General features: G+C 32.9%; 1 protein-coding gene across 1 annotated transcript; it reads left to right on the top strand.

The window, feature by feature from the left end:
* Positions 1-24,786, top strand: LOC143053719 (E3 ubiquitin-protein ligase DZIP3-like). The gene is made up of 4 exons (XM_076226505.1): positions 1-223; positions 9,534-9,763; positions 10,392-10,599; positions 24,752-24,786. Exons 1-4 carry the CDS (start codon positions 7-9, stop codon positions 24,784-24,786), a joined length of 690 nt encoding a protein of 229 aa, XP_076082620.1. The 5' UTR covers positions 1-6.
* The last annotated feature ends 1,260 nt before the right edge of the window (positions 24,787-26,046 follow it).

Here is a 26,046-nt window from a genome sequence, read left to right as displayed (position 1 = left end):
TTTACAATGGCGTCTCTGTCTGTAGAGGAAGAAAACTATGTACGGATACATTTGTTATTAACAGGAATTTCTCCTCGTGCAGTTAGAATCTTGTTTGATAAGGAGTTTGCTCCTGCATGTTTAGATGCTACAATAAAGAAGGAGTATAACAAATTGCTTGACTTGAAAAAGACACATAGAATCAACCAATCACAGTGGAACCTTCTGTTTCCAAGATTTCCTGGTAAGTGCATAAATAAAAAGAATTGTAATACAATTCAGACATGTGACCGAGTTGTCAAGCCATAACTGGAGATTTGGAAATTTTCAGCTGAAGTTTTTTTTTCCAACTGCATATTTTCCTTGTTTGTTAATTTAATATAATGATACTATAAATCCATAGCCATTTTTGTCGAGCCTTCGACTTTAGTCGAAAAAGCGAGACTAAGCGATCCTACATTCCGTCGGCGTCGGCGTCGTCGGCGGCGTCAACAAATATTCACTCTGTGGTTAAAGTTTTTGAAAATTTAATAACTTTCTTAAACTGTACTGGATTTCTACCAAACTTTGACAGAAGCTTGTTTATGATCATAAGATAGTATCCAGAAGTAAATTTTGTAAAAATAAAATTCCATTTTTTCCATATTTTACTATAAATGGACTTAGTTTTTTCTGCGGGGAAACAGAACATTCACTCTGTGGTTAAAGTTTTTAGAATTTTAATAACTTTCTCCAACTATCCTGGGTTTGTACCAAACTTGGACAGAAGCTTGTTTATGATCATAAGATGATATCCAGAAGTAAATTTTGTAAAAATAAAATTTCATTTTTTCTGTATTTTACTTATAAATGGACTTAGTTTTTCTGCGGGGAACCATTACATTCACTCTGTGGTTAAAGTTTTTAGAATTTTAATAACTTTCTTAAACTATCCTGGGTTTGTACCAAACTTGGACAGAAGCTTGTTTATGATCATAAGATAGTATCCAGAAGTAAATTTTGTAAATAAATAAATCCATTTTTTCCATATTTTACTTTTAAATGGACTTAGTTTTTCTGCAGGGAACCATTACATTCACTCTGTGGTTAAAGTTTTTAAAATTTTAATAACCTTCTTAAACTATCCTGGGTTTGTACCAAACTTGGACAAAAGCTTATTTATGATCATAAGATTGTATCCAGAAGTAAAGTTTGTAAAAAGATTACTCCGTTTTTTCTGTAATTTACTTTTAAATGGACTTAGATTTTCTTACAATCATATAATAGTAACAAAAGGAATATTTTATTGATTTTTTTTCTCATTGTTGTTGAGCCTGAGATTTACAGCAAAAATAGGCGAGACACTGGGTTCCGCGGAACCCTTACAAATTTTTACTTCAATACTTGATAGAAATAGAAGATAAGGGGGTTTCAAATATTGGACGCCTCAGGGTGCGGGTATTTTTCGCTACATTCATACATTGAAGACCTGTTGGTGACCTTCTGCTGTTGTATTTTTCTATGGTCGGGTTGTTGTCTCTTTGGCACATTCCCCATTTCCATTCTCAATTTTATTTATTTATTATATACGAGCCAGTCCATGCAAAAAGGTACAAAAAGTCCTTTTGGTAAACTTTACAGGACACGTTATCAAAGTTTGTTGTAGTATTTTTGAAAAACGATTTTATCTGAAAAAAAATTACATTAATGTAAACATTCATAAGATTGTCAATTCTATCCCGAATTTGTCAACTAAAACCGAAAAAGACGTAGAAATATCTGAATTTTTGGTATTTGAGCAAGTGTAAAATCATTTGTTCCCCGGACTAATGCTATACCGACCAGAAACTACAAAAAATGACACTACAGAGACAAAAGTCAATAATTTCTGTCAGTTCTACAGGTTTAAAGAAAGAAAGACAACATTAAAAGATGAGGGAAAATGCAAAAACTATGACATCTTGAAATTGAAATTTAAGTTAAGTTAAGTTATTTAATATTATATAAATCAACCTTAGTTGCACGGGATTCGAACCGTTGCCCGGTTTGATTGCATTGATATCCACTTTGTAAGCGAGAGCCTTATCCCCACTGCTACCAGGTTTAACGTTATCAATTGGCAAATCAAGCCATTTAAACTGTACTTTGAAAATGATTGAAATATATGAAATAATTCACTAAAAATCTTGATAAAACTGGGGGGGTCTCAACACTCGCAGGTGCGTGTAGCTCACAGCTTGATGATATGAGGGACAGTAAATGTGTTTTATAAATCACAAGTCTACTACAGTCAAACCTGATTAAACCGGACCCTGAATAAACCGGTTTCCTGGCTATTCCGGCCGAAAATGAAAGTCCCATATTTTTCCATTCAAAGTCTTTGTTAAAATACCCTTTCTAAACCGGACCCTGTGTATTCCGAATTCCGGTCTAATTATGAAGTCCCAATACTCTTAATTACATTAATTAATACCTGTCAAAACCGGTTTGTCTAATTAATTTCAATGATCGATATGCAATCAAAACATATTTGTTTATACAATATGGCTTTCTTGATAATCAATTAGTCAGGTGTCAAACTGTGAACCTACAATCGTACAGTAGTGAGCTGTATTATTTATTTAAACATTATAAACGTGTCAATTAAACGAAAAGACACACCAAATATATCTCGGATTGAACTTGCGTTTTAACTTGGATAAACAAATTAAAATCGTGGAGTAAGAAATTCACACCGTGATTTTGAAATCCTGGGTTCCTTGTTGTGAACCACAGGCACTTGTTTCTATCCATACGAAGGTCGACTAACGTTTCGAAAGTGATGAAATTACGTTTGATAATATTCTGGCTTTTTAATCGGCCATTCGAACATTTCAAATTATTGATCATGGAAGTACATCGAAACTCTCGTCTTACAATCCAAACAACGCGAGCATTATGATGCAAATGCAAACAATGAAAAACGAAGTGAAAGTATTTTAATTTATCAGACATAATTACAATCAGAGAGAACTTTTACATGCAAAATGTCAAATGTCACAAGTCATTAACTTCCGGTCAAAACGGAAACCTGAATATACCGGCTCACTGTCCAAACCGGCCCTTTTTCATAGTCCCGTAGCCGGCCGGTTTATACAGGTTTTACTGTACAAATAATTATGCACACTTTTTAGAATTTCGTAAATTTTTCGTTTTTGTACCTTTTCGCATGGACTGGCTCATATAGCATGTATAGGTGATATCGGCGAAAGTACCAAGCAAAGCCTATGTATAGTAAAAGAGTGATTTCGCCCTAACTTTTTAAAAAATCAACATATTTTAGATGTGTTTTTTGCAAACTAGATGTTTTGATAGATGCCGAATCCATTTGAAACTTCAAATCTTTGCTAAAATATTTGGAATATGGACTTTTTGCTGATTGGTGTACGGTTGCTAAGGGGAGAATTTTAGTTACTAGGGATAATTATATGTCAATATTTGCATTAAATTATAACGTTAGATATGAAGTATTATAAGTATTTCGATATTTCATTGCTTTTGGGCAATTTCAATTTTTTTGTTTTTTTGTGATTTTGAAAATGATATTGAGCCAGTCCATGCGGAAAGGTACAAAAAGTCCTTTTGGTAAACTTTACAGGACACGTTATCAAAGTTTGTTATAGTATTTTTGAAAAACGATTTTATCCGAAAAAAAATTACATTAATGTAAACATTCATAAGATTGTCAATTCTCTCCCGAATTTGTCAACTAAAACCGAAAAAGACGTAGAAATATCTGAATTTTTGGTATTTGAGCAAGTGTAAAATCATTTGTTCCCCGCACTAATGCTATACCGACCAGAAACTATAAAAAATTATGACACTACAGAGACAAAAGTCAATAATTTCCGTCAGTTCTACAGGTTTAAAGAAAGAAAGACAACATTAAAACATGAGGGAAAATGCAAAAACTATGACATCTTGTGTTTTAGAAATTGAAATTTAAGTTAAGTTAAGTTATTTAATATTATATAAATCAACCTTAGTTGCACGGGATTCGAACCGTTGCCCGGTTTGATTGCATTGATATCCGCATCGTAAGCGAGAGCCTTATCCCCACTGCTACCAGGTTTAACGTTATCAATTGGCAAATCAAGCCATTTAAACTGTACTTTGAAAATGATTGAAATATATGAAATAATTCACTAAAAATCTTGATAAAACTAAGAGGGGGGGGTCTCAACACTCGCAGGTGCGTGTAGCTCACAGCTTGATGATATGAGGGAAAGTAAATGTGTTTTATAAATCACAAGTCTACTACCAATAATTATGCACACTTTTTAGAATTTCGTAAATTTTTCGTTTTTGTACCTTTTCGCATGGACTGGCTCATATATAGTTCAAGATAAAGTGATCAGCCATCATATATAGTTTGTAAAAAAGTATCTTAGTATGCTTAAGCTACATTGTCAATTTTGGTTCCACTATACTGAACAGTGGTGTTGAATTGATAGTTGTCAAGTCATTAGGGTCACCAAAGTCAGCTTCGCAACAAGTGTAGTAGGCATAAATATCATATTTGAGTTCATTAGGACATTTGTCTTTGAGGTTCAGTAATAAAACTGTTCAATGTTTTCAACAGCATGAAATTAAAGTCGTTGTATAATACATCTTAATCCATTTTCAGTATTTCACTTAAACTTGCTAGTTGCAATTGATCAACAGGTAATTGCCTATAATCTTTTATTGCTGTATACACAGTCTAATCTGTAATACCTCTATTGATTTCTCTATTTACCTTTTGACATAAAAACAATAGGAACAGGAAGTGGTGAGTTTGTAAACAAAAATTTCTAAAGCTTACTACATAATTTTTTGAGGTTGAAAGCGAAAGATATCAAATTTTAACGGGAGGGACGGAAGAGGGTCTGAAAATAGGGAGATTTTGACTCCCGCCGGACGGAAAAATCACATGTATGCAGTTTTTATACATCAGCAAAAATAAAATTTTTGTCTTTCGTATATATTGGTATCACGTCGTCAGCTTCCAAAGACAGATGGTTTCCGGATAATAACTTTAGTATTAGTTGATAGAAATCAATAAAATTTTAATACAATGTTTATAAACTTCACAAAAGGAAGGTTGGGATTGATTGTTGGGGTAATGGTCCTGAAGGTTAAGGAATTAGGGGCACAAAGGGGTTTAAAACAAGAATTTATACCACAATGTTTAATACCATAGGTTGGGATTCATTTTAAGGGTTACCGTATTTATTCTAATAAACGCCCCAGGGGCGAAGACAATTTCTGAAAGGGGGGCGTCAATTAGAGAAATGAATTTCGTACCTTACTTCATTGACCTTTACCTGAATTTTGTTGAAACAGACTATAGTAACATACCCATGTTTCTTATTGTCTCCATTCTTATCGCAATGTGGACGTTATTGATTTTTCGTTTCATGTTTCTGAGTGACCGGGTCGATGTCTTTGCAATATTGTAATGGGTATTGTTTCAAATTCATTTTTTAACTACAAAATGGGGGCGTCAAAAGTTCTGAACACACTATTTTCGGTAGGGGGGCGTTAATTAAAAGGGGGGCTTTAAATAGAATAAATACGGTATATATAAATGGGGCAAACACACAGTCTAGGAATAAAGGGCCAAAAATCTTTTCCTCTGAAACTACTGGGCGAAATTATAACAAACTTAGCAAAAATCATCATTGGGGTATCTTGTTTAAAAATGTGTCTGGTGACTCGGGCATTCAATCATAGCTAAAAATAGAACATAGGGTTAAAATAGATTTTGTCTTATATCTCTGAAACCAAAGCATTAAGAGTATACATCTGACATGGGGTTAAATTGTTAATTAGGACAAGATCTATCTGCCCTGAAATTTTCAGACAAATCAGACAATCCGTTGTTGGGTTGCTGCCCCCGAAATAGCAATTTTAAGGATTATTTTTTGTTTTTGGTTATTATCTTGAATATTATTATAGATAGAGATAAACAGCAATAATGTTCAGCAAAGTAAGATCTTCAAATAAGCCAACATGACAAAAAATGTCACTTGACCCCTTAAGGAGTTATTGCCCTTTATAGTAAATTTTTAACCATTTTTCTTAAATTTTAGTAATCTTTTAAAAAATACTTCTCCTGAAACTACTGGGCAAATTAAATCAAACTTGGCCACAATCAAATCTGACATGGGGTTAAATTATTTATCAGGTAAAGATCTATCTGCCCTAAAATTTTCAGACAAATCGGACAACCCGTTGTTGTGTTGCTGCCCCCGAATTAGTAATTTTAAGGAAATTTTGCAGTAAATTTTTAACAATTTTCATCAATTTTTGTCAATTTTTGTAAGTTTTTACAAAATATTTTCCACTGTAATTACTGGACCAAGTTCATTATAGATCGAGATAATTGTAGCAACAAAAATGTTCAGTAAAGTAAGATCTACAAACACATCACCATCACCTAAACACAATTTTGTCATGAAATTTATCTGTGTCCATTGTTTAATATGCACATAGACCATTGTCTTAGGTGAGCGACATAGGCTCTTGAGAGCCTGCAGTTTGTTTTGTTATTCCTTTCCTGTAATAAATGCCACTCCAGTATAGTGTTATAATACCTGATGAAATGCCTCAGGAGAATATTAGCTAATGATCGTTAATCTCCATGATCTCTATACCTGTGTTTTTAATTCACACCTGACCTGATCACAAGCTCAGAACTAAATTGCAAATAAATTAAAATTCCATAAAAACTGTCCTTATTATTTATTTACTTTTCAGCTAAGACAATGTCAATTCTGATTTAAAATTAATTAAAAAAAAAAAATTAGTATTTTTTTCACTTCTTACACACATGCTTTATTTACTATGTAATATGCATGCATGCAATTTTTTATACATTTTAAAATGTTATATTAACATCTTGTGTCATGTTGAGTTATTTTGTGTTTTAGTATAAATATCATTGTGAAATTTTGGAAAAGCAGTCACCTTTCGGAAACCTAACCTTTAACTACTAAAGTCTATTATACTGGATCTCTAAGACTGTCGATCAGTCTACTAGTTGACTTTGTAGTGTTTAGACAAAAATGTATTTTTGACTCGCCTTTTATTTTTGAGAATATTTTAAGAACAGTCAGTGTTTCGGAAGCGTAACCTCACACTACTCATGTCATTATACTGGACCTATAAGACTGTCTACCAGTCTACCAGTTGACTGTGTAGTGTGAGACAAAATTTATCTCTGACTCATAAATTTAACTTTAGAAAATACTTTTGAGAAACTTTTATTTTGAGACTTTTATATTTTGTAATTGAGATCAAGCACATTTTATGTTTTAGTAATTTTGGCATTTATTTTATATTTTACATTTTAAAGAGAAATAGTTTTATTTTGGATTTGTTATTTTGAATTGATACTTTGTAATTTAATTAGATTATTATTATTATTTGGAATTGTTTACTAATTGATTTGTTATCATGATTCATCTAAATTGTTATAGTAATTAAATTATGAAAACCTTCCTTGCGTTTTAGCTATGCCTATCAGAACATTAAGTCTAGCGATAGACTGACCCCCTGTCCCTTGGTTCCAGCACATACGAGTTAGCTCCCCCTTATCTAACAGTGCTCTCGAGTGGACCTTGGTGACATATCAGTCTGTAAAACAAAATCCTGAATGAAAAACTGACTGCGTTTTGTAGTTTATAATTGTTGTGCTGGTTCCTGGCAGTGTACTAAACTATGTACGTAGTAAAAATACAAGCGGATACCAGTTGATAATATTCCGTTTTTGAAAGAAATCTGAAATTTTTTATGGGGCATCACATATTGTCAGTAAATATAAGAAAATCAAAATTAATAGTGCATATCAATATGGATTAGGTAAATGATGAGAGTTGAAAAGATGAAATGGCGCCATCTACAATTTGCAATAACAAAGATGGCGGACAATAAACAATCATAACAAAATCGAGATTTTTCCCTTTTCTTGCTTATAATACACCCGGGCAAGCAATTTTTATGTTGCAGTATGATACTATCGCGGAGAAATCAGTTCTGAATTTGGGGAAAACATGATTTGTATTTCTATACCTATCGGGTCGTTTACGTTTGAATCGAGAATTTCTCAAAAATCATGAGGCGACATTGGGGAATTTTACTGAAAATCGAGAGCGACATAAACTTCTCCCTGGAGCTTCTCTAGAGCGAAGTGGGGAGAGCTAGAGTTGAGGTCCCAACAGTTTAGAAATTTGGGGCCATAAAGGGGCCCACTAAACATTTTTCTTGGGTTTTGCACCATAACTTTAGTATAAGCATGATAAGTAAATAGAAATCTTTGAAATTTAAACACAAGGTTTATGACCATAAACATGATAAAAGGAAGGTTGGGATTGATTTTGGGAGTTTTGGTTCCAAAAGTTTAGGAATAAGGGGAAAAAGGGGCCCAAAGGGTCCAAAATTAAACTTTGTTTGATTTCATCAAAAATTGAATAATTGGGGTTTTTTGATATGCAGAATCTAACTGTGTATGTAGATTCTTAATTTTTGGTCCCATTTTCAAATTGGTCTACATTAAGGTCCAAAAAATGAATCCTTGGGGTTCTTCGATATGCTGAATCTAAAAATGTACTTAGATTTTTGATTATTGGCCCAGTTTTCAAGTTGGTCCAAATCAGGGTCCAAAATTAAACTTTGTTTGATTTCAACAAAAATTGTATATATATGAGGTTCTTTGATATATATATGCTTAATCTAACCATGTTTTTAGATTTTTGATGTTTGGGCCCGGTTATGAAATTGGTCCATATTGAGGTCTAAAGGGTCCAAAATTGAACTTTATTTGATTTCATCTAAAATTGAATTCTTGGGGTTCTTTGATATGCTGAATCTTACAGTACCATGTATTTAGATTTTGGATATTGGATGATAATAGGTGTTTAAGTTTAAGTTCTTAGACCACATTCATTATGTGTCAGAAACCTGTGTTGTGTCAACTATTTAATCACCATCCAAATTCAGAGCTGTATCAAGCTTGGAGGTTGTGTCCATACTTGCCCCAATGTTCAGGGTTCCAACTCTGCTGTCATATAAAGCTGCGACCTGCAGGGCATCTGGTTAAAACTTCTGATATATGAAAAAAAGAAGATATGGTATATGATTGCCAATCAGACAACTCTCAACAATAGACCAAATGACACAAAAAAATAACAACTATGTCTTTAGGTCACTGTAAACCATCCACAATGACCAAAGCCAATACATCATAGTCAGCTATAAAAAGGCCCAGAATTTACCAATGTAAAACAATTCAAAAGAGAAAACTAATTACACCTTAATTAATATACCAAAAAATTTAATAAAATACAAATAATATGTAACACAGCAACGAAGGAAAAGCACTGAATTCAAGGCTGCTGACTTTGAACAGGCACATACATACAGAATATGTGGGGTTAAACATGTTAGTGGGATCCCTACCCTCCCCTCAACCTTGGACAGTGGTATAACAGTACAACATAAGAACAAACTTTAAAACCAGTTTTAGACTTTTTAGTATCTTATTTATTTTTCAGATCTTCCAGATTCTAAAGAGTTTGATGTGACTTTGATAACTACATTACTGAGGCATTTGACTCCAATGATCCCTCCACTTTGTGGATTTGACAGGTTACCTTCTGCAATAGAAACCACACAAGCTGCAGATTTGGCAAGAATAAAACACTACAGGAATTACCTAGCTCACCTGGAGGATAGCAAAACAGACACTGCTTACTTCAACACAGCATGGGCTGATATAACTGGTGTATGAATAAATCAATTTTTATTTAGCTGAATATTAGTCACCTGATGGAAGACATTAAGGAATAATTATTAGATCCAACTCAATTTTACACATGTTACATGGCATCAACACATTTGTGAAAATTATTTTCGATCAGTTTTTATGGTTTTTAATTTGTTATTACATAATCAAGATAGTATATATCCTATAAACATTAAAACATCTTCCACCTTATTCTACCTTATTCAACCAAGATATATATATTTAGATGATTTTATCAAAGTAGCTATAGGTACCATAGAATTTTAATGCAAGTTTAAACTCATCATGGTCATAGAAGTTTGGGTCATATAAATGTTAAAAATATGGCACACAGCCCTATATTTTGACCTTTTAAAAAAAATAGGAGTGCATATGAACTTTCCATCCTAGGATATAATTTTTCATAGTAAAAGTTGTTCAGTTTTAGCTGTGAAGGATATATTTTCTATGGGAAATTGCATTGTTGATATTTTTAACAGAAATGCAACCTGTACTATGCCCTATAGTTATTTACATATACCTCATTTTGGTCTTTGTTGGATAGCTGTTAAGCATTTGCTGCACATATAGAATGTCGAATAAAAAAGTATCATGCAATATTTTGCAGGCCATTGGTAGATTGGGTGGACAACAGATGAAGCAAGAGTGCTATAATTTGAAAACCAAACCATTACCGGTACATCAAACCATCCAAGAAATTATGATAGACATCAAACGATCAAATAATGATATAAGAAAATACCATGAAGTATTACTAGAACAATGTCACAAAGAGATGACCTCTCAACAGGATACAGTTCCATGGAATATTAGAGGTAAACATTTGAAGGGGTTTGTGTCATTTTACAAGATGTTAGATAAAATTAAAATCAGAATGTTAGAAATCATAACTTGTGCTTTTAAATGTTAGAGGTTAAAATTCAAGACAGGTTAACCCTTGATGTGTTGGAGGTAATTGCTGATTCCTAAAAGTTATTGAAGGTAAAACTGAAAGATGTTGTTAATATCTTGAAAACTTTAATGAGCTCTGACATAAACAAGTCAGGATAAAATGACTTCCATAGGTCAGATATAATTAGATGTAAGTGTTGTCTCTCTTCTTGCACTCAACAGAATATGACTTGTACAGGTCAGCTTTGCACAAAATATTGTGACTTTTGTGAATTGCATCAAAAAGGTTAAAAGAAGGAAAAATAACTATTTTTATACAACCGCAAAAATTAAAAAATTTTTGGTCGTATATTGGTATCATGTTGGAGTAGTCGTCTGCGTCGTCGTCGTTCGAAAACTTTTAGTTTTCGCGCACTAACTTTAGTAAAAGTGATTGGAAATCTATGAAATTTTAACACAAGGTTTATGACCACAAAAGGAAGGATGGGATTGATTTTGGGAGTTTTGGTCCCAACGTTTTAGGAATTAGGGGCCAAAAAGGGCCCAAATAAGCATTTCTTGGTTTTCGCACTATAACTTTAGTTTAAGTAAATAGAAATTTATGAAATTTAAACACAAGGTATATGACCATAAAAGGAAGGTTGGGATTGATTTTGGGAGTTTTGGTCCCAACAGTTTACCCCTTACAAATATAGATTTATTTCAAACTTCAAACCATTGTTCAACCAGTAAATTGTCTATTCTTCTCACCAGCACACTTGGTACAATTAAAAACCTGATAATAAATTGTTCAAATAAGGCCTTCGAAAATAGTGGAATAAATTACATTTGGAGTGTCAAGAACTCGTTGGAAGTACTTGATAAATTGCATGCTTATATTGGTGATTTTGAATCTGTTCAAAGTTTTGATTTTTCTACCCTGTATACCACATTGCCTCACATTCTCATTAAGAAAAAATTCACACACCTAATTAAATGGGCATTCAAAAAATCAGAATGTGAATATATATGTTCAAACTCTTTTAGGTCATTTTTTAGTTGCAATAAACGAAAAAACTATGTTAATTGGACATGCATGCTTTGATACTATATATGCCCTTGAATTTTTACTAGATAACATTTTTGTTCGCTTTGGGGATTCCGTATATCGCCAGATTATCGGAATTCCAATGGGGACTAACTGTGCACCACTTATTGCAGACCTGTTTTTGTATTGTTATGAGTTACAATTTATGACAAAAAGAAGCAAAGACCCATCGAAACAACATCTGATAAACAAATTTAATAATACTTTTAGCAGAGTTTCTAACCCTTTCAAGAATCCGGAGGTTGTGGATGCTTTATCCTCTTTGCATGACAAATATGTCGTTGTTCCGGCAGATAAAGCCTCCAATAATATTGTCTTCATATGTAAAAAACATTATTTGCAATGTCTCACTACAGAGCTTGGAATTGATAAAACTACTGGTAATCCTACATATTCTTTAACATCATTTACCAAGGATGAAATTTTACAAAATCATAAATCTGTCCTTATTTCTTTTGGTATCAACATCAAAGAAAACGAAGAAAACTTGCCCTCATTATACTGGATACCTAAATTACACAAAACTCCATATAAAGAACGATACATAGCTGGGTCTTCAAAATGTTCGACTAAACATCTTTCTAAAGTATTGACTACTATTCTTTCTACAGTTAAAGATGGGCTTCAAAAATATTGTGAGGAGATATATTCTACCAGTGGTGTTAACCAGATGTGGATTCTCAAAAATTCGAAAGATCTACTGCTTAACCTTCGATCACAATCTTTGCAATTTTGCAGCAACATAAAAACTTTTGATTTTTCTACGCTATATACTACTATTCCCCATGCTCAGTTGAAAGATCGACTTCACCATCTCATAAAACAGAGCTTTTTCTATAAAAATGGGAATCGTAGATACAAATTTCTTGTTTTGGGATACAATAATTCATATTTTGTTAAGAATCACACTGAATCTTCCAGAAAATATACTGAAGATGATATTATTAAAATGCTGGACTTTTTGATCGACAATATATTTGTTGAGTTTGGAGGATTTATATTTCAACAGACAGTCTGTATTCCAATGGGTACTAATTGTGCACCCCTGCTGGCTGATTTGTTTTTGTATTTGTATGAAGCAGAATTTATTCAGAACCTTCTAAAAGACAAAAAGAAAAAGCACCTTGCGAAATTCTTTAATTTTACTTTCCGATATATTGATGATGTTTTATCATTGAACAACCCATACTTCAGCCAATACTTACATCTCATATATCCCAGTGAACTTGAAATTAAGGATACTACTGATACTAGAAGGACTGCTTCATACCTTGATCTTTTCCTCAATATTGACGTAGATGGACGACTTCACACGAAAATCTATGATAAACGGGACGATTTCAACCTCCCAATTATCAATTTCCAATTTCTCAGCAGTAACATACCCTCTGCCCCTTCGTATGGTGTTTACATATCACAATTGATACGTTATTCACGTGTTTGTTCACACTATACGGACTTCATATACAGGAGTGTGCTCCTTACGCAGAAACTGCTCCAACAAAGTTATGAGGAGGACAGATTAAAATTGACACTCTGTAAATTTTATGGACACCATCACGAATTGGTGGATCCATATGATGTCTCTTTAACCAAACTAGCTAAGGACATTTTTATCACATGGTAGATTGTGGTTTGTCATTATGTCGTCTAATCTTTTAATTACCAAACGTGACTTATTCCCGATTGTGACTGTTTTGCTGAATGTGAATTCGCATTACTATAAGACGTGTTTCTGTACTTGTTGATCCCAAATTCATGTATTTAGTTTACATGTTTAATGTTATATTTTTAATTCTCATCGGATTTTGTCAAATGTGTTGACGTCTTTTTATTTTATTTAGGTGTTACGGATAGAAAAATTAATCACCGCCTTTATTAATTATATTAAATTTTGTACGATTATTTACGTTTGAAGTTGGATTCATAACAAACTGGACATATATATATTACAGTTACTTGTTATTAATAAGTATTGCAATATGCATTTTGTTTAAATGAATTATCAGTATTTAGTTCTAATATAATCTTAAATCAATCCTAATTCTATCTCACTTTGATAGTTTTTCATATGTGACGTCATGCTGTTTCTAAATTTCATAAATTCAAATGTGGCATAACGTTTGTGCCTTTTCGCCATCGTATGTGACGTCACATTTTTTTAATTACGTTGACGCCTGGACTGATTCGGGTGTGTCTATTCTGTGTTAAACTTTAATAGCATTATGTATTCGGGTTTAGTTTTCTGTAATTAGTTAATACTTCAGTTTCATTATGTATATCTCTTTCATATTCATTTGATAAAATTTACTGTTTGCAATAGCATGAATTGTTCTATATAATAAGAATGTTCTTATCCCGGGCATAAAAACAATGTCGTATTTGGCGAAACCTTTTCAACTTGATCTTCAGTGTTGTACAACTTTGTACTTTTTTCACTTTCGATCTTTTATATCTGGGTGTCACTTGTAAGTCTTGTGTGGACAAGGCGCGTTTTTGGCGTATTGAATTTTAAACCTGATGCTTTTTGTTATCTATTAATCATGTTTCTCTTTGTCTAATATGTTCTATTAATTTGTATTGTAGTCCTGTAATATTATGTTGTCATTTCAATGATATATTTAACTTTGCCATTAAAGTGCGAGGTTTGGCATGCCACAAAACCAGGTTCAACCCACCACTTTTATTCCCCTTTAAAAGTGTCCTGTACCAAGTCAGGAAGATGGCCATTGTTATATTATTGTTCGTTTCTGTGTGTGTTGCATTTTAACGTTGAGTCGTTTGTGTTTTCTCTTATTTTTGAGAAATTGAGATAAGACGTGGCACGGTACTTGTCTATCCCAAATTCATGTATTTGGTTTTCATGTTATATTTGTTATTCTCATGGTGTTTTGTCTGATGCTTGGTCCGTTTCTGTGTGTGTTACGTTTCGGTGTTATGTCGTTGTTCTCTTATATTTAATGCGTTTCCCTCGGTTTTAGTTTGTTACCCCGATTTTGTTTTTTGTCCATGGATTTTTGAGTTTTGAACAGCGGTATACTACTGTTGCCTTTATTTAGATATTTGGATGATATTTTGGCTCTCAATAATGACGACTTCAGTATGTATATTAATGAAATTTATCCTGTTGAACTTACTTTAAATAAAGCTAATACTAACAATGACCACTGCCCTTTTCTCGATCTTGACATCTATATCACTAATGGAAAGCTGAATACTAAAATTTATGATAAAAGGGATGATTTTTCATTTCCTATTGTTAATTATCCGTTTTTAGATGGTGACGTTCCCTTGTCACCATCTTACGGTGTTTATATATCTCAACTTGTACGATTCGCTCGTGTATGTAACAATGTTTTCGATTTTAACGAGAGAAATTTATGTATTACTGAAAAATTATTACACCAGGGTTTTCGATATCACAAACTAGTCAAAACATTTACTAAATTTTATCATCGGTATAAAGACATCATTCATAATATAGCTCAACATGCAGACTTTTAATACGTTCAGGTATTTCACATCCAATTTTTTATGGAAATATTCTTTATAAAGCACAAAGGTGTCAGTATTCACCTCAGAAACTTACAAAACCTTTGAATAGACTTATTAAGAAGGGATATAATTACGATACTGTTGTCAAGTCATTAAAGATTGCATATTTTGGCGTTAATATTGAGTCACTGATAAGGTCTTTGCATCGGAACTAAACACATTTATTCTAAAAACAGTTGTTGGCATGACACGGGTTATGTTCTTCTCATATATGTTATGATGGTATGATACTAAACCCCTAACGGGAAGTATTGTGTCTGATGTTCATATGATGAAATCATAATCTTTCAGTCAGTTTAATTGAAGTCTGTAGCTGGCATGTCAGTTAACTGCTAGTAGTCTGTTGTTATTTATGTATTATTGTCATTTTGTTTATTTTCTTTGGTTACATCTTCTGACATCAGACTCGGACTTCTCTTAAACTGAATTTTAATGTGCGTATTGTTATGCGTTTACTTTTCTACATTGGTTAGAGGTATAGGGGGAGGGTTGAGATCTCACAAGCATGTTTAACCCCGCCGCATTTTTGCGCCTGTCCCAAGTCAGGAGCCTCTGGCCTTTGTTCAGTGATCTGGAAGGTTTTTTTCAGTATGGGCCCAGGGCCCCTCAAAAATAAATTCAATGGGCCATTTTAAAAAATAATGGGCCATGTTGTCAAATGAGTGGGCCATTTGAATTGACTTCTGTTAAAAAAAAAAAAAAAAGTATCAGTATATTTTGGTAAAGAGGAGTTGGTACTTATATACCTTTATGATTTTAAATAATATCATGGATATTGTTCCTGTGATTTTGTAATTTCAATTTCAATGAATATACAATAACTTCTTCCAACCCCAACAATATTTAAGTTAACCTTTATTTACAATGTTTAAACTGGTACTGTTGCCTTGTTCATGTTCATGTTTTTTTTGTGTACATTAAATTTGGGTCTTCGTCGATACCATACTTATTCAAGACGTTCCGTATCAGAGGACATTTCAGGCATTTCCTCTGCACTTCTTCGTCTTCTTGTATTATTATAACTTCATCAGGGTGACAAGAATAACAGTATAGAGTACCATTAATTCATAGAACAAAACAACAAATCGCTGAAGTCATGTTTACAAAATGTCAAACGAGCCAAAGACCAAAAAATGACAAGGACAGTTAAGCGTCTTTTATGGAGACAAAAACTATATTCCTAAAAAGTCTTTGGGGTTCTTCAATCGAAATAATAGCAAGCTAAACTTAATGAGTTTATTATTAGAGTTAAATCTCGTCTGTACTAGCCAAATTTCACAAATTTAAAGTCGTTTATAAAAAAAATATATCATGAATGATGGTTAATTACATTTTTAGGGTTATCAGTTAGACCGCATGGTTCTATTATTACAATAGGAAAACACCCGAGACATTAAATCGCATGGTTCTATTATCAAAGGAAAACACCCGAGACGTCCCAAAAATATATAGGTGCTCCTATTATTGGAGGAACATTACACAGTTGTGTTCACACACATGGCGGCATGAAACACAATCGGAAATTCTTTTGATGATATCTAAACGTTTCGAAACGAAGTGAAAAATATCGTGCGCCACGTGGTCGCTTACATTTGTCACTGTATGCGCCATTTCTTGTCAATATGCGCTATAGGCGCAGGGCGCACGTCCTTCCCGATCACTGTTTGTTAGTCTTGTATTATTTTAATTTTAGTTTCTTGTGTACAATTTGGAAATTAGTAAAGCGTTCATTATCACTGGACTAGTATATATTTATTTAGGGGCCAGCTGAAGGACACCTCCGGGTGCGGGAATTTCTCGCTACATTGAAGACCTGTTGGTGACCCTCTGCTGTTGTTTTTTATTTGGTCGGGTTGTTGTCTCTTTGACACATTCCCCATTTCCATTCTCAATTTTAGGAATAAGGGTCCAAAAGGGTCCAAAATTAAACGTTGTTTGATTACATCAAAAATTGAATAATTGGGGTTCTTTGATATGCCGAATCTAACTGTGTATGTAGATTCTTAATTTTTGGTCCTGTTTTCAAATTGGTCTACATTAAGGTCCAAAGGGTCCAAAATTAAACTTAGTTTGATTTTAACAAAAATTGAATCCTTGGGGTTCTTTGATATGCTGAATCTAAAAATGTACGTTTTTAGATTTTTGATTATTGGCCCAGTTTTCAAGTTGGTCCAAAATTAAACTTTGTTTGATTTCATCAAAAATTGAATAAATGGGGTTCTTTGATATGGACCATAATTTGCTATTGGGCTCATGTTCTATAACGATAGAAAAGTGATAAAAATGTGTATTACTGTAAGAAAAGTTGTAACTACATCTAAAGATGCCTTTCTTTTTATCAACATACAAGTGTATGCTACTCTTCCCTAGAAAAAAAATTGAAATTAACAAATTTCAAAGATTATACGACCGTATTTTTGTGTCGTTTCTTGCGTTACTTTTCGCTTCCGAAGTGCATAACGCTGACTGATTTATAGATAATCGTCACCAGCAAATTCATAACTTTTGCTTTCAAATAATAAAGAACATCAACCAATAAGAATAGTCAGAAGAAAATGCCGAGAACTATAAGTATTTCTGTAGCAGGTGTAAGAACACTAGCGTTACTTTGGTTTCCAATTTCGTAACGCAAATTTTAGATGACAGGGACTAAACTTAACGCTCGCCCAGTCGCCCGAGGCGACCAGATTTTCGGCTTGGCGAATATATTTAGTCATCATGGTCGCCCAGCTGGCGACTGTAAAAAAATTGAAGTAAATCCCATTTGTACCCTTTCCCCAGCGATATTTACAAAGACTGTTCCCAAAAGGAAACCTGTTTGTCTTATCAAAGCGATATAGAAATATAGAGTATTTCCGAAAACCAGTAGGTTATTTCTAATAACTGAACCCAGTCGAATAGCTATGTTTTCAATCTGGAGTCACGATGTTGCATATATATACCTTCTTCTTTCCGCATGTTTTCTTAGTTCTGCTAAATTTTCTACGATAATTTCATTATTGAACAGTGTTTTCTATTTTACTGTTCAATAAGCATCGTGAAAGGGATGTTTTCTTATTGTCCTGTGAGTCATTACAAGCCTCTGTTAGACGGTAACTTGTCCCTGAATCGCTTTTTACAAAAATATTTAATAAAAAAACGAAATTTAAAATCTCGTAAATAAAAATCCCAATATCTAGTTTGATATCCAATCTTCATTAAAAACTTATTGAAAAATATATTTTGATCAACACTATTAGAGGATGGCTTGGATTGAGATAATATTTAATGTTCAAAGAAAGAGCCATATTGTCTAAAGGTCAACAGGAAGTTGAAAATTTGAAGGGAGATAATTTTGTTAGGAAACAACCTAAAATAAATATTGTCAAATCTTATGATACATTTCTGGTGGCAATAATTCAAATATTATAATGGTTACCACAGAAAACATTTTCAAGACTACAAGTAGGATTTCACAATAAGGCTTCATTAGAAAAACTGTTTTGTTTCATACCATGAACATACATTTAAAGAAGAATCAAAGAAGTTTGTATTTGAACATATATGAAGACTACTTCCTGTTTTACTTCTTGTATTAATTATCCTCCTTACGTGGGAGCACTTAACAAATGTACAAGTTTGTTAACATAAACATCAAAATGATATGCTTTGCTTCATGGTATGATAATTTGATAAAAAAAAATCTGACTGGAACCAACATCAAGAACATATTAATTTCTGAATAAGGCCAGGGTTTTTTAATTTGTTGGTTTACGGATTTTCCCCATGAAAAAGTCGGGTCGGACGGTCGGGAATAAAAAGAAAAAAAAAGATCTTTCAAGACAGAAAAATATGCAAATAAATATATATTTCACCTTTCTGACAATATGTTTGTTATGCTATTTTGTCATCATTTCTTAGATTTTAGTTCGATGAAATTGTATTGCTCAGCTGTCATAAACATCGCATGACATTCTAATAATTTTCCGTACAAAAAGGGGGGATGCACGGAAAAGACGAAATTAAATTGTCATTTCACAAACAAGAAAAACAGATTCGCGTAGCTCTTTATCAACTCCAGAAAACTTGTTGAAGTATGATCTTCAAGCACGAAAACGGATTAAAAAAAAAATGTAAAAACGTCGTACGAAAATAAGTTTAAACACACGTGTCAAAAACGAAATAGACTCGTCCACTGGAAAAACGAGAATATCGGGTTAATTTGTTGTCATGCATTCCCGTTTTTTTTATCCAAATGGACGATATTTTTTTATTATCTATAAAACAAGAAAATTCAAAATGATTATCTAATATTCATTACTTTAACTTGATGTCTTCCACCTGTGTACATTTGGACAAGTCTATTTCTATCAGATGATGCATCTTACGGACTGAATACAAATACGGGAAACGAACTCATTGTGTAGTTGGTTTTAAACACAGGTTTCGTTTCGCAAAATTATTTGCGCAAACGACATTTCAAGGTCATTTATAATTGATTTGTCAATTAAACTGGAAGTTTTATTTTTTCACTACAGAAAGTGTTATCAATTTTGTTAGTGATTAAAGCATTTCATTTCATAAAAAAAAGATTGTTTAATTATTTTTCAGGGATAATGCATTTGTTAAGGTTGGCGGGAATAAAAAAGCATGAAAGTCAATTTTATTTTTATTCTGAAAATCGGCAAAATTGGGTCGGCGGATCCGTAAACCAACAAATTAAAAAATTCTGGCCTAAGGTTTAAATACAACTAATGTTCTCCAGCTGAGCCTATAGCTAGCAATATTCAAGGTAATTTATACAAAGTATCCTTACAATCCGGGTTATTGCGCTAAAGTGCCCTTTCAGAAAACTAGCACCCTTCTGCCCTGAGATTTAAGCTGGAACACTGTTAGTAAGTATATATACTAAGTAATTTTCAGTTTTGTTTTATTTTAGTATAAAGATTAGTGGGCTCCTAAAATTTTAAGCGGGCCCCTGAAAAAAATATCTTAGGGGCCCAGCTGGCCCCTAGAGAAAAACAGTTAAGTTTAGTCCCTGGATGATGTAATCTGCTTTGTTGTAATAGAATTCTTTATAACAATATGCAAATATGAACTCCCGCGAGATGTTCAAACAGGTAAATCAGAGATGATTTACATTCTAGTTTTGTTCTTTGTAATAATTAAGTTAGAAAATGACGTTATCGTTATGCGTTACATTTCACACGAAACAGAAGTCCAGTTATTTCCTTTTTTTTAATTAAAATTGTTTTTGTCGTTAAGTTCTAATCATTTCCGGTCATACGTGAAACATGTGACTAACATGTGATCACGCCCTTACGGCCGGATATATGAAATACTAGGTCTAAACATTGTTTTTGTTTCAAACGGGATGTTAGCAAACATAATCTGTAGACTTGTTTTGTCTTGTTTAAAAAAAGGAAAATACAATTTTCAAAGAGATTGCGCTGGAGGTCTATTATTTTTCCTATGTGCATAATGTTACATACGATCTCGTGTGAAAATAAATGCCCAATGACTTGACAAAATTGAATTCAGATTTGACAGACGTTATAGCACACTTTGTTTCCGGAAAACGATGTAAAGGGTCCTTGGAAAATTCAATCGACATTACGTCTTTTATCATTGTGCCGATGCTCGTTGGATTGATTTTGCTTCAGCAGTAAATATTACTGGATATTTTAGGTGAATAAAGATAATTTAATAAAAAATACATGTTAATATAACGTTACACTTGGAATGTACAAAGTTGGTATCTTTGTCACAATTTTTAATTATTTTTTTTTATTCATGTTCTGCAAACACTTTTCAGAAACGCAATAAACTTGTCAAAGGAGAAGTAAACTTTTACCATGCATGACTTGAAAGGAAGTACTTTATTGATTTTAGCCCACTAAAGTAGGTTAAAATATGGAAACCATGAAGATGGTGTACAGGTCACAAATATCACATGGTGCTATTTTAAAGATTTTAATTACAAGTTAAAAGTTTTTTCTTTACTGGATTTAAAGAATTTTACATTGCCAATGATTTAGAATAAATTGTATATAACTGGAATTTAAAAACCAATATAAATACATTTTTTTGGCTAAAACATCAAGATACAACGATTATGGTATCCTGTATCAATCAATGAAGAAAATATGGAAATTTCTGAATAAATTGTACTAATTGTTTTCAAAACAAGCACATATTTAGGAGTTTTATAATACTGTTACATTTAAGATGGATTTTAAGAAAAAGTATACTGTGCAGATTTTGCAATAAAATAAAACTAAAAAAATGCTTTCGGTTTCTTGTGGTTTCCTGTCGTGCTTAAAAAAATCTTTAATTTAACATTGGAAATAGATTTTAAATATTAACATGAAGCATGCAAGTAACAATATAAATAGTAATGGTGTTCATTTATGTTTTTTGAAATATATTGTGCAAAATAAAGAAAATAAAGATTGGTTTCCTGTTTGGTTTCCTGTCACGTAAACAGTGAATCAAAATGTATTAATTTTTTCTTGAAAAACTCAATTGTTCCATTAATACTATTCTAACACCAACACAACCAACAGAATACAAGTTAAAGTTTTAGAACTTATAAAAGAAGATACAAAAAGAAACCAAAGGCTGAATACCAAATTATGGTCCATATGCCAAATTTATACTTTTGTCCTGGAGGAAAATGGCAGCTTATGTAATATTGACAGACGGATGCCTAGTGATGACTGAAGACCTACATGACATGTAAGCACATAGGGAACGAGGAATGCCAAGTGACGCCCCTAACACATTATATGTGATCCTGGATACTACTGTGCCTCATGATTACCTCCAGACCTTCAACTTAGTTTGAAGATTCTATAAGATGGTTTCTTCGAGTGTTGCCCTTTAAAATGTTTAACCCTGGAACAGCTGGTGGCGAATCATACTCATCATAAACATTTACATGTATATACAACATAGAACCAAATGCTACAGTCTCTCGGCTAGTCTTTTTAAGATGGAAGAACCACAATTACTGACCATAAAAAAACCAGAACCAGACAAATGACTAAATATAACGCAAGTACTTCGACAAATTGATAAGGCTGTTGATAACAAAGGCTTGATAAAGTTTCCATTTTATTATAATATAAGTTTGCCCTTTGGGAGTCAGTATCTCAGCTGGGAAAATTTTGCTCTAGGCCCTGTCGACGACACTTGGTATAGTGGGTAGCCAAGCCCCGTGGACATGGACACTCCGTCAATCAACTGGAACGCTGAGGGTTCCAAAAAGGGGATGAAGCGATCTCGTAGCAGGGTGCTACGAAAAGGGGTTGAATTGACGGTGGAGAGATGAAAGTTAATTACTTGGGGATAAGAAGAGAAATTAACCAGTGGTGAATTTCGTAATGGTCCAAAATCAGATGTGAAACAGCTGAGTGACCCCCAAGGAATTGAATAGGAAAGTGGTTGTAAGGGGATGGACTTAAATTGAACACCTTGGACACCTTCAATACTTCACTGATACTAAAGATAGAAATAATAAACTATGTTTTTAATCATATGAATCAGTTTTTAAAATAAAACAATCAAATACATGATATTTAAAATACTCAAATGTTTAATATCTACAGGTATATATTGTACATGTGCAAATGTACACTATATAGTATAAAATAAGAATAAAAGCAAAAACTATTTTACACAGAATATAACGTAATGGAAATATACAAGAATCATGATGATAAATTTTGTTGTGCTTTTTAATTACATTTTTACTAGTTCTTATATAGCGACAATAACTATTAGAATTCCATCTACTTAATGTTTTAATTAAGTGATCCTCAATATTAGATTTTCCAGCTGTTGTCGCAGCTCCAATTCGAAACGAATGTCTGTTAAAGGACTGAGTATTATATCCACAGATACCCAAAAGATGCTTTAACTTGCTGATGAAAAATTCTCTTTCTAGAGCTTTACCGGATTTGTCAATAAATAAAGCACTATATATACTATTAAACGAGAAGACCTCATTTTTGGTGTCGCTTCTCCTCCTTCCACAATAAATTGATCATTGTGACTGTATGTCCTGTAGGTACCATGCATAGTCGCATTTGTCATCCATTCTTATGATTATTCAGTTTTGGTTATTTTGGGAGAAAAACGGAAAAAAAGAAGTCCAGATATGTGTCCGTCATCACCCCGGCTTTTATTCATAGACAACTTCCTCTTCCGTTTATAGTTTCCAGAAGTTTGGTAAAGGATTTACATTACATACCCTATATTATCATGTTTTATTTAAGATTCATTGCCTGAATCGTTATATAAGAATGTTGTCCCAAGTGTAAGCAACGACCCAGGCCGTGTGAAAATTAACACAATCATTTTTGTCATTCACTTATCGTCACGTAAATAACGACACAGGCATAGCCTATATTATCATGTTTTATTTAAGATTTAACGACACAGGCCCTATGAAAATGAATAAAAAAAATCTACAGAATGCATGAATTATCTTGATTTTTAGGTAAACTTTATTTTATTAGTGGAATCTATTTCGAGTGACTGTATCTGTATTGTCTATCTTCTGCCAATCTAGGCACACCTCCACAATAGGAGTAAAAAGTCAACTATATATATATAAAAAAGCAAAAACGATCACACTATTGAATTATATACAGTTTTATCACAATGGCCTATATTATCATGTTTTATTTAAGATTTAACGACACATTTTTACACAATGAAGTTCATGACAAAACTTAAGTGAAGAAAAATTCAAAACGTTATATTGATACCAGTTCATGTTTAAGATACTTTTGATACCTTTTCTTCTTTTACAAAAAATCATCCCACAACAGATTACATACTTTTAAGCAGGTTATAAAGTCCCGCGATTTCGCGGGTATGTTCTAGTGATTTTGAAATTTAAACATGGTGTCCCTTACAATCAAATAATCATGTAAAGCTTTAAATGGACAACAATCATGATTTAGCTTGTGAAGTTGAATATCAACACCCATCCTGAAAGGGTCTGTTTTAGATTGCTTTAAATGTAAAATAACATAGTCAGAATAAAATAAAACATCAGATATACATAAATTGTTGTTACAATCAAATGATTTTGACCTTCGAATTGTAAACTCGCCACAGCGTAAGAAACCATAAAAAGCTACTGTAAAAGCAGTATATAACATCTGGTAAATAAAAGGTGAAAAAATTTCTTCTTTAAGCTTAACACATAAATGTTGAAGGATATCAAAAGTTATGGGTAAGCGATCTTTAATGATTGGTTTCTGTAATCTTTTAATAGAATTTAAAAACAACGACAGTCTCTCTAAATTGTTACTAGAATTATTGAAAGGAGAACATATGTTGTCCTTTAAGCATCTATGTCTAATTCCACATATGTATAGTTTAATTGTAGAGTACTGTAGTTTGAGATGTTGAAAGCAATGTGTAGCAAAATATATTTATAGATCTTGTGACACTGAATGAGGCTTGTGGTCAGTAAACTTATACCATTTAACAGCAAAAATTTGAAAAAAATGATTATAACCAGTCTCATATTGAGTCTTATGTAGGCGAAACGCGCGTCTGGCGTACAAAATTATAATCCTGGTAACTTTGATAACTATGATACTTTTGTCCCTTCAGAAATAGAAACATTCCATTATTTACTAACTGTTTCACTCAGTGCCACATTACTTCTGAAGCACTTGGAACTATGCATGGACTCTGTTCTGCTTTTGGGGCCAGCTTGTGAAAACGGGTGATCTGTAAACGAGACAAAGCATCCGAAATTTGGTTTTTATAACCTGGAACATGTTTTGCACTAAAGTAAAAATTATATTTAGCTGCACACCAAGTCAGCTGTCTCATCAATTTCATAATGTCTAAAGTTTTTGATCTCCCCTTTTAATGCCCCACCTACGATAGTAGAGGGGCATTTTGTTTTCTGGTCTGTGCGTCCGTCTGTCCGTTCGTTCGTCCGTCCGTCTGTCCTGCTTCAGGTTAAAGTTTTTGGTCAAGGTAGTTTTTGATGAAGTTTAAGTCCAATCGACTTCAAACTTAGTACACAAGTCTGTTCTACATTCTGTGCTTAAATGCACAAAGTCAGACAAATCTTTTAACTGTAGTTGACAAGTTAATCAAATAAGAAACAAAAGACCTTCCAGGTAGAATAACCCTGGAAGCAAAATTTAAATGTCCCAATAACTGTAAAAGTTCTCTTTTTGTACAAGATGATTTGTGTAGTATTTTGCGAATAAAATTGCATATCCTTTGCACCTTATTATCAGGTAATCTGGTTTCCATTTTTTGTGAGTCTAGTATGATACCCAAATATTCTAAACAAGTAGTAGGCCCAACTGTTTTATGACTAGCAATGGGAATGTTAAGCCGTTTAAATATTGTCATCATAATTGCCATTGTCCTCTCTCCATCTTCGTCGGGATGGTCAATTGTTAAGAAATCATCTAATAAATGCAGGATATGCTGTACCTTATAGTTTTTCTCAACAATATAACACACTGCTTGGGAGACAGTGTCGAAAATTTTAGGACTTGAACCGCATCCAAAGGTGAGTCTAACATAAAAATAATACATAGATTTCCACTTAAAACAGAACAGTGGCCACTGTGTAGGTTTGTACGGACAAATTTTAAATGCATCGGATATGTCGTACTTTGCAAGACTTGCCTTTCTCCCACATTTTGAAATGATGCGGATAGCATCATCTATTTTCACATAAGACATAGAACAATCACTTTTG

This window comes from Mytilus galloprovincialis, chromosome 12 (genome assembly GCF_965363235.1).
Source record: "Mytilus galloprovincialis chromosome 12, xbMytGall1.hap1.1, whole genome shotgun sequence".
In the NCBI taxonomy this organism is placed as follows: Eukaryota; Metazoa; Mollusca; class Bivalvia; order Mytilida; family Mytilidae; genus Mytilus; species Mytilus galloprovincialis.
Note: the sequence above shows the minus strand (reverse complement) of the source record. Positions and strands in the feature narration are given on the sequence as shown.

Bases quoted from the DNA above. Each gene is read 5' to 3' on its own strand.
- LOC143053719 (XM_076226505.1), top strand. From the start codon at position 7: ATGGCGTCTCTGTCTGTAGAGGAAGAAAACTATGTACGGATACATTTG. The intron at 224-9,533 runs GTAAGTGCATAA...TTTATTTTTCAG, and splicing joins TCTGTTTCCAAGATTTCCTG to ATCTTCCAGATTCTAAAGAG. The intron at 10,600-24,751 runs GTAAACATTTGA...ATATATTTATAG, and splicing joins AGTTCCATGGAATATTAGAG to ATCTTGTGACACTGAATGAG.